At 36.8% G+C, this 14,377-nt stretch overlaps 1 protein-coding gene across 3 annotated transcripts in view; it reads left to right on the top strand.

Moving 5' to 3' along the window:
* The window catches only part of LOC131320820 (uncharacterized WD repeat-containing protein C2A9.03-like), a 139,299-nt gene that overhangs the window by 88,001 nt on the left and 36,921 nt on the right, over nt 1-14,377 (top strand). The window contains exons 1-3 of one of the 3 annotated variants that reach the window (XM_058351696.1): nt 6,854-7,156; nt 9,506-9,784; nt 12,027-12,389. In XM_058351696.1, coding sequence (XP_058207679.1) covers nt 6,965-7,156; nt 9,506-9,784; nt 12,027-12,389 — 834 coding nt within the window. In that variant the 5' untranslated portion in view covers nt 6,854-6,964. Of the gene's footprint in view, nt 1-6,853; nt 7,157-9,505; nt 9,785-12,026; nt 12,390-14,377 lie in introns of those variants that run through there. The other 2 variants (XM_058351695.1, XM_058351697.1) reach the window with 2 other exon arrangements.

Genomic DNA, 14,377 nt, shown 5'->3' with positions numbered 1-14,377 from the left:
TCATTTTGAGCGGCTCGGATCGTCGTAATTCGATCGGGAAAGGGGAGTCCCGCATGTTAAGGTCGTGCGGGATCCTTTAGGAGATCCGGACTCTGTGTGTGTGTGTGTGTGTGTATATATATATATATATATATATATATATATATATATTGGGGTCTTAGAGTTTTCAGGCCCTCATTTTTAGCCTTTTTTTGGGACCTGAAGCACATGTTTCTCTCACCTTTCTTCTCTCTTCTAAGCCGGCCCTGTTTAAGATTCACCTAAAAGAACTATCTGAAAATAGAAAACAAGATAATTAACCAAGTCATCATACAATGTATGTAAAATTAGCAGTCATAGAAACAAATCCAAAATAATTCTAGCCCAAACCAAGTAAGCCAAGCTCAAAGTATTCGACATCTATCCACACCCACAAGTTGCCCCGATAATTATGGTGGATGCCCAAGTTTTAGGAGTATTTCTCAAGATCTGGGGTTCGATTCCAACCGAATGAATAACCTGAAGTTAGTGGAGGGGCCATAGCTCCTTCGGAGGTTTGGTTTGACTAGTCGTACAGCCTGAAAAACCCAAATTTCTACCATCCAACTCCTTAATCCTCATATATATGGATATTTATCACAATATCACAAGTCCTACGGCTGAACATATCACCTCTTGTTATTGATCAATTTAATAATCAATTAACCACACGTCTTACAACAGACCCTCCAATCCGTTGAGCCATTCTTAAATCTGTCCTCACGAGAGTTTCAAACAAATTATCGAATTCATATTATAATATTATATTTTTATGTAACAAACAACTCTCCCAAATTTCATAGTCTATTTCATATATCCAACCACATGGTGGCAAAACTAGAATTCTACAGTAAATACAATCTAAATTAATCACCGAGAGCAAAGTTCAAGACGGGTACCGATAACACTAATTGGATAAAGTGGGATACAAGGGAACTATGTTGATTGTCAATTGAATTGCCAATTAAAAAGCAGCTCAATTGTTTGGAGCCCACAATTTTAATTTTTAGAAGGTTGTTTGTATAATTTTTTACTTTTTTTAAAAAATTCAAAAAAGATAAACACGGTCAACAAAAGCACTGAAAAGACTAACCAAATAAATCGCTAATTAAAAAAACAAGAATAAGTTATGTTAGTTCAAACTCCAGCGTAGCATTTATTGGGGAAGATTGTAATTTAATTAGGATGATATTCTATTTCCCAAGTGAGGGTGAAGATGAAATTGGGGATAAAGAAAACTTTTGTGGTTAATATAGAACAACTCTATCATTGGTGGAGGTCGTTTTCAATTTTGAAACTTGAGTGAGGATTTCTGTAATTATAAAAATCCTCAAGGAAGCTCGTTGGAATTTTCCAAAAGTAGAATTTTAATTAAAAGACTTCATGGTACGCAATAAACTTTTTTTTTATTTGTTTGGTAAAATAGGTATGCCATAAACTTCACTCTTTTGGTGTTGATTATAGTGTTATTAGATATATAAAATAGCTCATTGAAATCATTCTATATTGTTGGGATGAGTGTGTTTTTATGAGCAGTGGGATAATAGTGATTACTGTTTGCTTAATTTCAGATCCCACCAATATGCCTAAAGATTTGTTGATATCTATTAATCAACCATGGAGTTCAAAGTTGACAGAAGAGTACTGTGCCTAGCTAATTTATTCAGGTATGCTGCCCTTATAACTTTAATCTTTTGGTCTTTATTATAGTGTTAGATATCATATATATAGCTCATTGAAATTAACGTGTCTACAATATTAAAGAACTCGTAGTTCAAAGTTGAAAAAAAGTTTGTTAACTTATTTGTCGAAGGGTAAGAGCAAATTTACCAGTTATTAGCAAAAAAAACTTATGAACAGTGCACATTTTTTATTTTACCTACTCATATTTCTTTCAACACTACACCAACACTATCTATTTAACCTATTCTCTATTAAATAATCAAAAAATAGGATTCCTAATGAACAGTGGTGAGGCATTAATACCGAACCAATACTTGGCAGCTATTTTACCTCCCCTGTTTTCCTCCTCTGCTACAACCTCTTTTTTCTGTTCTTCTTCGGTAAATTAGCTAAAATTGTCATTTTAACTCCTTAGGTAAACTTGCTCTAAAGACCTACAAAAAATTGTCCAAAATTTTAGCTGACTAGAAACAAAAATTGTTCAAAACACAATTTCCTTTTCTTCTAAGAAAATATGGGAATCATCTCGTTTTGCATTTACTTAGTTGAACTGCACCCTTAGGTTCAGGTCTTTTGTGAACCCTCCCGGTCCCATAGGGGCAGAGCTAGCATTTACATATAGTGGGGGGCAAAATTTTAAACCTGAAGTTTCTCATATTCACATGGTTGTTGAATTTTTAAGTTTTCCTTGCATACAATTTAATCATTCAATATGTCATGAAATCTAAGGAATAATATTGTACAAGAAAAATTATAAGCTGTTTTCTATTTATAACTGGCCAAACATACACAAACAACAAGAATTAATTGTTTTCCACCACATTAACCATTTTATATTTAATTTTTTGATGGTTGGGGGGACCAGTAGAGTACATTAAAATTATTTATTGTGTATCTTCTATTGTACATAGATGTGCCTGTTCCAAAAATCTTCTTAAAAAATAAGTATTTAATTGTAATTTTCAAGTTTAAAAATAATGGGCTTACGAAAATAATTTTTAAAATTTTCTTGCATCGTTTAAATGATTTCAGTAAGCCCATTATTTTTTATAGGAGTGTTCAAGAAAACCGCCCGAACCGTAAAACCGGTTCGATCCGGACCGAACCGTCCTATTTGGTCCGGTTCTGCGGTTTTACGGTCAGGTTATGGCTCCAAAAGAATAAAAATCGTTAATTTTGGTTCGGTTACTGGTTCTCATTTAATAAACCGTGGTTAGAACTGAACCGAACCGTTTAAAACTAAGATAAATAAAGAAATACATATGTGTGTAATTAAATATGTATTTGAATTTGGTAGGTTAATTTTTTCCTTACTAAACTTAATTTATTTGGAGATGAAATCTTATTTGTTAGGAAAACTTTTATTTTCTTCATTCCTTTCCTATTCCAGCATATTATCTTCCTATTTCTTTAATTTTAAGAGTTCGTATTTTGTAAATAAGTGTTTGGATGCTTATTGGATAAAACCGGACCGGTCTTACAGTTTGATTCTAGTTAGGTTCCTTGCATATATTGGTTAGGTTATGGTTCCCAAATTTCTAGAACCGTTTAAAATGGTCCGATTACTGATTTTCTAGAGAACCAGACCAATCCGAACCATGTACACTCCTAATTTTTTAGCTTAAAAATTACAAATAAGTACTTATTCAAAGTTCTGGAACGGGCTTGGGTGGCTGGGGGCCCCACCCATACACGTCCCTCCATACGCCTCTCCGTCCTCGGCGTCCCGTGCCTATAAGATAGTCGAAATTGTTCTTTTCCAAAATTTCTTCAATAATATTGGTTGTGCCAAAAAGTATGTCCATCTGGCATGGAAAGATATAATCACAGAATTCATTTGTTGAGTGTGTCACTATATTTTTTTCTGATTGACATGATTAATATTGTCAACAAGATTTAAAAGTTGAACGGTTTTAATCGTCTTTGTCGGACTTAGAAGGACCCACGAAAGGCCTCAACCTAAGAGTGGTATGTGAGGACAAGCTGATTACAGAAATATACTATGGTACGTGGAAAACGAAAGATCGCCAAATTGACAGATTTAAGGATAAATTAAATCATGGTCCAAAGTGGAGCTTTCATAATGTTTGTTAATCCTATATATTCTTACTCATGGATTAGGATTCAGTCCCATAATAGTATGATTTATCAATTTTTTCCTTACTATATACTCCCTCTATCTCTCAAAGGATAAACTAAAATCAATTGTCACACCTAAATATTCACATTTCTTACTAGATTTATTTTTTCTTGCTGGAGATAATGATAGGATGTCATTATTGACTAGCTTCCAACTCATGGTATATGCATGTATTGTGATTAACTCCTTTTGATTTCTTTATAGATGTAAATGTGTATGAACCACCCATGTATAACATTCTGGGCAATACCATATATGTGAACTTATGATTTGCTGGATCACTTACAGCTGGATTTTTCTCCAAAAGAAAGAAAATTAACTAAAAATAAAATGCTAGAGGTGGAATATCTCTCTCTCTCTTCTTGGCCATCGAAAGAAAGTACTTTATTTTGGTTGTCATTGCTCGTCTTGCTCTTCTTTTTTTTTTCCTCTAATAATCTTTTTCCTTTTTACTGCAGATACAAAGAGCTTTATTTATCTTCTCTCAAATTTGAATCCCATCAAGTACACATTACTTTTGGAAGTATCAGAAGAGCTCTAACGCCCTAGCAGAAAATGTGTACTCCGCAAGGCATAATTGAGCATTTGGGATGTATGGTCTTTGATGAAGCCGTCACAGCAGTGACTAAAGCAGGAAAATACGTTTGTCATTACAGGACAAACTTGGACAATTTGCAAAGGGAAATGACAACTCTTGAAGTTCGTAGGGAAAAAATTGAAAGAGAAGTAAAAGAGGCCCATGATTGCGGTGAAGAGATTGAGGAGGATGTTTTACAATGGCAAAAAGACGTGGACACAACGAAGAATTACGTTCAGAACCTTGTGGGGCAAAGTACAGACGAGGCACAAATGCACTGCTTTGCATGCTCATGTCCTAACATCAAGTGGAGGTACCGATTGAGCAAACAAGCAGAAGAGAAGATCGAGGATGTCAAGAAACTCTCTCAGGAAAGCCATTTTGATAAAATTTCACGCCCTAAGCCGCCTCCTCCAGAACTTGAATTTCCATCCGCCGAGAATTATGTTCACTTGGATTGTCGGACACCAATTCTTGAGGATATTATGGGTGCGTTAAGAGATCCCAATGTCAAAATAATTGGCGTTCATGGGCTAGGAGGGGTCGGTAAGACCACATTAGTCGAGAAGGTCGCCAAAAAATTGCTAGATGATGGAACTTTTAAGCAAGTCCCGCTAGTAGCTGTCTTTAAGGATCACAATGTGAAGGACATACAAAAAAAACTAGCTGAAAAATTGAATTTAACATTGGATGCCACGAAGGATGAAAAGGGAAAGTTGTGGAATAAATTCAAGAATGGCGAGAAATATCTAGTAATTTTGGATGATATTTGGGAAAAGGTGGACCTGAAGGCAATAGGTATTCCTGTCATGGAAGGAAATATAGGGTGTAAAGTTGTGCTAACGTCTCGAAAGGAAGATTTGTTAAGAATCACAATGAAAGCCGATAGAAATTTTCTAATTGCAGAGCTACCTGAGGGAGAAGGATGGAACCTATTCAAGAAAAAGGTGAGAAACACTATCGAGTCTCGGCCAGAAATAGATTCCCTAGCACGCGAAGTGTGTAGAAAATGCAAGGGATTGCCGGTCGCCATAAATGCTCTTGGAGCCGCATTAGAAGATAGGCCATACCACACGTGGAAGAATGCTTTGGATAAGCTAGAGAAGCACATGCTCACACAAATTGAAGGTATTGACCCAAGTGTTTGGGCCTCCTTATGGGTGAGTTATGATATGTTACTGTCCTCGGATGCACAATCTTGTTTCTTGCTCTGCTGTCTATTTGCTGAGGATGCTGAGATTTCGATTGACGAATTGGTGAGACACTGCATGGCAAGGAGTTTGCTAGCTCAAAACCCCCGTACATTTGATGAAGCAAGAACTGCCATGTGTACAGTGGTTGATGTCCTTAAATCAGCTTCTTTGTTGTCAACTAACGATCATGAAACTATTGTCAAAATTCATGATGTCCTAAGAGATGTTGGTATCTCAATTGCACGTGAGAAAGAAGCATTTCTGGTAGATCATGGTGCCCTCCAATGGCCACGGAATCCCATAAATGGGCCATCGTACAAAGCAATGTCATTAAGTTTCAAAAATGTTATACGGCTTCCAGATGGGTTGGTATATCAACGACTGGAAACCTTAATGGTTGACAATAGCGAACTTTCCGATCTTGAGGTTCCAGACAATTTTTTCAATGGAATGATGCAACTTATAGTGTTGACTTTTACTCGAATGCGCATGCAGCGACTCCCGTCATCACTTGCAAAATTGACAAACCTTCAGATGCTATATTTGAATAGATGTGAGTTGGAAGATATTGCTATACTTAAGGACCTGAAGAGTAACCTTGAAGTGCTTAGCCTTCAGGGTTCTAATATTGAGGCGTTGCCGTCGGAGATCGGACAGTTGACTAGTCTACGGGTGTTAGACCTCCAAAATTGTGACAAACTCAATGTGATTCCACGAGGTGTCACGTCCAATTTGACTAGCCTGGAGGAATTGTACTTTCCAAAAAATTTTGACAAATGGGGCACCACAACTGACGAGCAACAAGACACGAGCAGCAGAGGAAATGTGAGCCTCGAGGAGCTAAGGGGGTTATTGAGTACTGGTCAGTTAACTACTTTACATATCTATATACCAGATGTCATGCTATTACCCAAGGAGGACCTTATATTTGCGAAACTGAAGAAGGGATTTAAGATATCAGTGGGTTCTATATTCGACACTTCCGAAGAAATTTTTGGACTATGCATGTTGAAACTGGAAGGTGTTCAGTTAAGAAACGAGTTCATCCCTTTGGTGGACAAAGCTGAAGTGGTAATCCTTAGTGAGGTTGAGGGTTTGAAGAAGGTGCTCCATGACAGAGGTGTTGAAAATAGTTTTCTTGGCTTGAAATACCTCATAGTTGCATCATGTGTTGAGGACTTGGAATACCTTTTTGGGGAGCCAAAATCATCCGTGCAAAGTCATGGTCAGCATCGCTTCAATAATTTGACTGAGTTAATTGTTGAACATTGTAAGTCAAAGTATCTCTTCTCTCCAACCACCGTAAGAGGACTTGTCCACCTGGAACAACTACGAGTAAGATCCTGTGAAATCATGGAAGGAATAGTTGGATTTGAAGGACGAAATGATGAAGATGAATTCACCAGTGAGGTGCAGTTCAGTAAACTGAAGGCACTGAAATTGGAAGATCTACCAAACCTCTTAAGCTTTTATGTCCAAAAGGGGAAGACAGGAACAACCATGGGAAGCTCTTCTGCCTGTGCCCGACCTCTTTTTAGTGAAAAGGTAAGCTTTATCATTGTCCTGTTATTTAGTTTACTTCGATATTATTCTGGGTGATTCTTAGAATGGTCTGCTATTCATATTCAGGAATAAATTGAACATTCGGCTTTAGTGCACATTGATGTAAAGCTAATCCCATAAATTCTAGTTTAAAAGTTTGTGTAAAATAATGGGGGCTTCTGATTTAAAAAAAGGAAAAAAAGAAGGGGAACGCTTAAGTATCCCCAACTTTGTCCGAGGATACAGTATTCCCGTTAGACTTTCGTCATAAGAATGGCCACAAAAGGGCATACCATTTTCAGAAAATGATGCATAACATTTTTAATTTGCATTAGGTATAACACTCATCATAAAAAAGCATATCATTTTATGATTGGCACACCATAATTAAGGTGGGGGTACCTTAGCATTTCCCAAAAATAGAAGTTTGTTTGTCGGACGAAAATGCTTGTAAAGGTTTTCAAACCTTGACATTGTGCAATCTACCAAAGCTTGAAAGCTTCTGTACCAAATTGGGTAAGGTGGGCAACCGAAGGCAACTCTACCATCCATGCACTACCTTCATTCAACGGAAAGGCACATTTGCTTTATCATTATTAGCGTTGTGCCCGTTCATGCACGAGACAAAATAAAATCACATTGATATTTTTCGGTCTCGTGTATCAAATGGGCAAAAGAGATAGTTGAATTTTTCAACTCCGCATTCGATGCATGATAGCGTTGTTCCTGTTCTATGAATGAAAAGACATACTACGTATTTCTACTGTTTTGAATTAAAATTTTAAAGTGTCAATAGAATAAATTCCAATAAATTTGCAATTGTGAAAAATATAAGATAAACAAAGCTAATTTAGATACTTATGGTCACAAATTAGCTTCCTATTTGAAGATTGAAACCATTTGAAAAAGCATGTAGTATACATTTAATTCTTTTTTAATCAACTGGGGCTATCTTAGTTGGCCAAAACTATTGCATCTCAATAGAATGTTAGGAGTTCGAATTTTCCTACTTGTGTGTGGGTGTTCTTCCCTTAATAGGCTTTTCTTTCTTTCTTGTTTCTAATTTATAATAGGCTTATTTTTTGTATTGGTTGAAAAAAAAATACATTTAATTTTTTTTCTCTTTTCAATCCCACTATTTTCTCTCACACTTACAATAAACCTTGATTCATCTATAGATTCGTATTATTTTTGCATGAATCGAATCGTGAATCGTATCTTGAATCATACGATTTTGACAACCATGCCAATGATGGATAAGAATGTGGCTATCTATAGTGGGGTTAGGTTTGGAATGATTAGATTCGAGTTTCAACCATTGTGGTATGCTTTTGATAAATCAATGTCCAAAAACCACTTAAATATTTTACTTTCCAAGTGTGTTTTAATTTATATTTTGGTTGTAATTATGCCCCTACCACGAGTTAGGATAGTATAGACTGATCTCTCTTAGAATAGTCCTTTTAATTAAACTCATAGGGAACACTATGACTGGTAGTAGGCTTTGTTCTTCTTCTTTTAGTACCTTTAATTACTGTCTTATGTTATCGGAGCCCCTTCCGTGATTGTTTTTCTCCTTTTCAAGTAGGCTTCGGCCCTCTAGGTGTCATGTTTTTTTGTTTTTTTTCCAATTTTTGATTGGTTTCCTCTCCCCCAACTTGATGTATCTATTGTCAAGTTTTCCTTAATAATATTTTTCTTGTTTTAAAAAAAATGGCTTCTTTTGAGTAATTTTTTATTTTATATGGTAATAGATTTCTCTTCAGTCCACAGAGGACTAGATAGTCCCCCTTAGGCCTCACAAACGCAGGCATGAAATGCGATCTGTTGCGGTACTAATCACGTTAAAATAGTTGGTTCTTGTCTGAATATACATTAAAAAATCTCGTTGATCGATATTCATTGCGTATCTAATTTTTATTAAATGGAATGGGCGATAAGTCCTACTTGCTTACTAAAAAAATTGAATGCCATGGAATTACAACGAAATTTGGAGCTACTAGTGCTATGCCAATCAGAGTCTTCGGTAGCTACCGACTACCCAAATCAACTATTTCTATCATTGATAGTCCATCCTCACCCAATTAATGCTCCTAACTACATCATTAATGTTGAAGAACGACATTTAAAAGTATAACCTTTTTTTTAATCTGGGCACACCCATAACATGGCTGTACCTTAGTATTTTCCAGAAAATGAAAGGAATTCTTATTTGGAGGACAGTGCATGTTATGGTTTTGATCTCAGACAACTAGCTGACCTATTCCTTGTGTAGCAGTTGTTTGATAATGCCTGGCGAGCAATCTTTACATGGAGAAGTCCTAATGATTCGTCTATCAAACTACTTTGTAGGTTATTTTCCCTGTCTTGATGAGATTGATCATTGATGGACTGGGTAACACAATAAAGATTTGGGACAAGCAATCAATTGCAGTTTTGAAAGAACAAGGGTCTTTCTGCCAACTGACGAGTTTGGAGGTCAGACGTTGCAGTAAACTGATGCATGTGTTTCCGTCCAATATGCATCCACTGGTAAAGAATCTACATCATCTAGAAGTAAGTGATTGTGAAATCATGAAGGGAATAGCTGAATTTGAGGGAGAAATAGATGAAGATGGACTTAGAAATGAGGTATGTTTCAGCAAATTGAGAACTTTGATATTGTTAAGTCTATGAGTCTATGATATTTGCTTTTATCATTATCCTTCTTACTTTGAATTTTTTCCTTGTTGGTTCTTAGACCGTGCTTTACATATGAATAGGGTAACATTATCACTGGTAGTTAGGCCCCCCTCTCACGCTATCAAACACACACATACACACACATCCCCGGACACCAAACAAATATAAGGAAAAATGACGGCCAAGGACGTATTTTGATAATTAATACCTGCCAAAGATATTTTCAGTATTAACAAATGTTCTCAGCTTGTCCTTGGCTGGTATTAATTATCAAAATACGTCATGGGTCGTTATTTTTCCCAAATATAATGAATAGTACTTGTTCTATGACCCGGTATGCTCTGTTCTTCTTCTTCTTCAAGTACCCTTACTCTTTGATGTTATCCGTGCGAGCTCCTTCCGCCATCATTTTCCTCGTTTTCAAGTGGAATGACGTCTTTCAAGTCCTTTTTGTTTTTTGTTTTTTGTTTTTTGTTTTTTTTGCAGTTAGGAATTTGTCTTCAATCCTCGGAGGACTAGATATTATGTTGATCATGCATGTCAAATTGTTTCGATCATGTCCGAGTATGCATGAAAATATCTAGTGTATCGATAGTCATTGCCTATGTAGTTTTAGACAAAGCACGAGCCAGTCCTTGTAGAGACCATGATGTGCTTTGATAATATCAGGTGGTTTGTTTTCTCCAACTATGTCCAAAGTATCATACAATCCAATGCGGCACTTGTCATATTCGGATGTTGACGGAACATTGCAATGTGGTTAAAACATTTTTTGGTTTTTATTTCCTTATTTGACTCTAGATAAATATTAGTTAAGGATTTAGAGTAACTAGAAAGCTGTTGATTTTGTCACTCCCTTTTTTGTTAACGTCACTCCACTGCGAATGTATTTTTGGTGCAAAAATACACTCACAAGAGAGTGACGTTAACAAAAAAGGGAGTGACAAAATCATTTCCCAACTAGAAATGTTGTGTTTGTTGAAACCTTGATTTGTTTTAGAGAAAATTTCGGCATAAAAATACTTCGACTTTCTAATTTTTTTCAATATCATCCTTTAGGGATATATACATATATATACGAAAATAGGGTATTTGGATCAAACATATATCGGATGCTGTTGATTCCCGCATTGGCCCCCTTGGTTTTTTTTTATAGAATTTTTGGACGGCTCGGATCGGCCATTCGGTGGCCGGAGACAGCTCGGCACGGCCGTCGGTCCCTATAGCAGGACTCAAAGAAAATGTATTCCCTCTAAAGGATGACATTGAAAAAAATTGGAAAGTCAAAGTATTTTTATGCCGAAATTGAAAGGTGAAGGACCAAAATGAATTTTTGGTTAAAGTCGAAGGGATATAAAAGAAATTTTCCCTTTGTTTTATGTTTTTTACTGTTATGTTTTTTACTGAGAAAAAGAGAAGTTAAAATATCCTTTTCATTCGATTAAATCTAATTGTAGTTCACAACTTCAGACGCATATTTGATTGAAAATCTTTTATCAAATGCAACTAGAGGGTGATAAGGGACCACAGCTGTGAAAAGAAAGATTACTGAGTTGCAACCAATTATCATATAGAACCATTCAATTTTGGGCGGTTTGTGGTCGGGCTCATTCAATTTTCATTAAATATATTTTTCCTCTTTTTCCTTTCTTTTTCTGGGCCTCTTACAGCACCTCAATCTTTGTGGTCTATATTTGGTATCGGCTCGATGTACTCTTTGTTGAGTTCTAATAAAATTTTGTTGCCTATCGAAAAAAATTATCATGTAGAACCATTTAAGTATTAGTGTTCAAGCCTCTAGGCAAGCTCAATATATTTAATTGCGGTACTAATAGGGTTCTGAGTTCTAGTAGTTTATCAAATAAAATGGAAAATTGGAAATTGCAACAAGTATGATGTGTCTGGATATTAGAAGATTGAAAGGTGATCGAATTAATCAATATGTCTTCCACAGCTCTCCATATTTTGAGACTCGAATTTTGTGCTTCTAAGCTGAGATGGATTTGAGAGCTTCATTGGACCTCATTGTTATTCAATCTCAGTCGAAAGATATTGAGCATGGTTGGAGTTAGTTGCTCTAAAAAACATTTATAACATAGTAGAATGAATCCTCATTTTAATTGATTTTAGAGCCTTATTGGACCCCATTTTTATTCAATCATTAATGAATGTGTTGTAAACAACTTTGCAGGTTGCTTCCCTTGCTCAAGAACATTTAGAGATGGTTGAGGTAACAGAGATTCAGGAGAAGCAACCACTCCCAAAACCCAGAAAAGAAGTTGAATCCTTGTGCAAACTTATAAGCATTCGTATTAAAAAGTGTAACGAATTGTTGTATGTATTTCCCTCCCATATGCTTCCTCAGAATCTGCAAGGACTCTGGATAGAAGAATGTGACGAGTTGGAGGTGATATTCTCAACGGACCCGAAGGAGGAGAAAGAAGCAATCAACGATGACATCATTGTGTTCCCTCGGTTAGAGAGAGTGACACTTTGCCATTTGCCTAAGCTCAGAAGTTTCTATACTGAAACGCAAGGCTTCTTCTCCCACAAGGTACAAAGGTCCTTACCCTTTTTTCCTTGATCATGCATGGCCATGAAAACACATAAAAGCGGGCACACATCTATAATCCTGTAGTTTGATTGAAATTAGATAAAGATTTGATCCTTAATTGAGAGCCACTACCACCTGTGTAGCCTGTACCCAACAACATAATGGAGCCACACCACCTCCTTCGACCAACGCACTGTGAGAAACGACAATAGTTTGAAGGCGCGGTTCAGTTAGGGATGTGGGTAAGCACAGAGAGGAGGAGGTGATGATGAGAGGTTGATTGTTGCCATGAGAGAGAGAGAGAGAGAGAGGGGTTATTGACGAAGGAGACTGAACTTTGGTGGATTGAGTTTCAGACGTGGTGAAGAGCGTTTTTGGTCATGGGCCTTGGTCTAGGAGTTTATTTGCTAAAAATGGCCCAGTCAATTAATGAATTTTTTTTTTAAAATCGAGTAACGATTCTTTAATTGGTCAAAAAATTCCATCGCTAGTACAAAAAAAATTTGGGGTCTCTGGAGATTTATTCAATGGTTTACTTTAAGATCTTAATATTAGTCAAAATCTTCCAAAGACAGTTTTTTTTTTTTTTGACTTTTTCAGAAAATAATCGAGTTTGAATCACAATTTTTTACTTTTCGACTTCTATCATCGAGATGAATTAATAATCTAAAAAAAATTTCTGCAAAACTAACAAATAGGAAAGAAAGTAATAAAGAAAAAAATTTTAAAAAGGCAAATGGCTTATTATTAAGCCAAACCAGGCCTTAATGATGGTTTTGGGTTTGGAAAGTGGGTCACTTCAGTGTTTGTTGTAACGAACGCTATGAATGTAAGCTAAGAACGAGAAATTGAAAACTAAATAAGAAATCACAAAGACACAAGATGTACGTGGTTCCCCAAGATGGGTACGTCCACGGGCGAGGAGAGAGAGGATTCACTAACCAACGTGAAGAAGAGATACAAAGAGCCGGCTATAATCCGTAACTCTAGAAAGGCCACAATATGAAAGCCCAAAAAGATAATTCCTAGAAGTCCCCCAAAAGCCCTATTTATAATAAGCTACAAAAACGGGAACAACATAATTAACCAATGTGGGACTAAGAATACAAGGCATTCCTAACAATTCTCCACCTTGACTTGAATTCCACTGAACCAAATCACCAAATATAGTTATCCCCTTTTCACCTCTCACTCGCCCAATGCCCCCGAGGGGCGATCAACTGCAAATACCAAGCAAGCCCAAGCAATGCTTGAACTTGGCAACCGGAACCGGTTTAGTCAATATATCTGTTGGGTTATCTGCTGTACCCACTTTCTTCACCTCAACTTGCTTTTGTGAGATGATATCCCGAACGAAGTGATACCTGACATCAATATGCTTGGTCCTTTCATGATACATCAGATTTTTAGTCAAATGTATAGCACTCTGCGAATCACAAAATATTGAACTCACACCCTGTGCAAGACCAAGCTCACAAAGCAAACCTCTCATCCACAATGCCTCCTTCACAGCTTCAGCAATAGCCATATACTCCGCTTCTGTTGTAGACAGCGCAACTGTAGGCTGTAAAGTAGCTTTCCAACTAATAGCACTTCCGGACAGAGTAAAGACATAACCTGTCAGAGACCTCCCCTTATCATGGTCACCGGCAAAATCTGAATCAACATAACCAACAGCATGATCACCAGAATTGGCAACCCCAAACAATAGACCAACACCTGCAGTTCCGCACAAATACTCTAGTATCCATTTCACAGCCTCCCAATGTGCCTTTCCTGGACGCCCCATATAACGACTAACGACACTAACTGCATGTGAAATATCAGGACGAGTATATACCATGGCGTACATAAGGCTCCCAACTGCGCACGAATATGGAACCTGAGACATATACTTCTCCTCATCCTCAGACTGTGGTGACAACTCAGCTGAAAGTCGAAAGTGTGCTGCCAAAGGGGTGCTGATTGGCTTTGAGTTCTGCATGGCA

Source organism: Rhododendron vialii, chromosome 3a, assembly GCF_030253575.1.
Source record: "Rhododendron vialii isolate Sample 1 chromosome 3a, ASM3025357v1".
In the NCBI taxonomy this organism is placed as follows: domain Eukaryota; kingdom Viridiplantae; phylum Streptophyta; class Magnoliopsida; order Ericales; family Ericaceae; genus Rhododendron; species Rhododendron vialii.
Note: the sequence above shows the minus strand (reverse complement) of the source record. Positions and strands in the feature narration are given on the sequence as shown.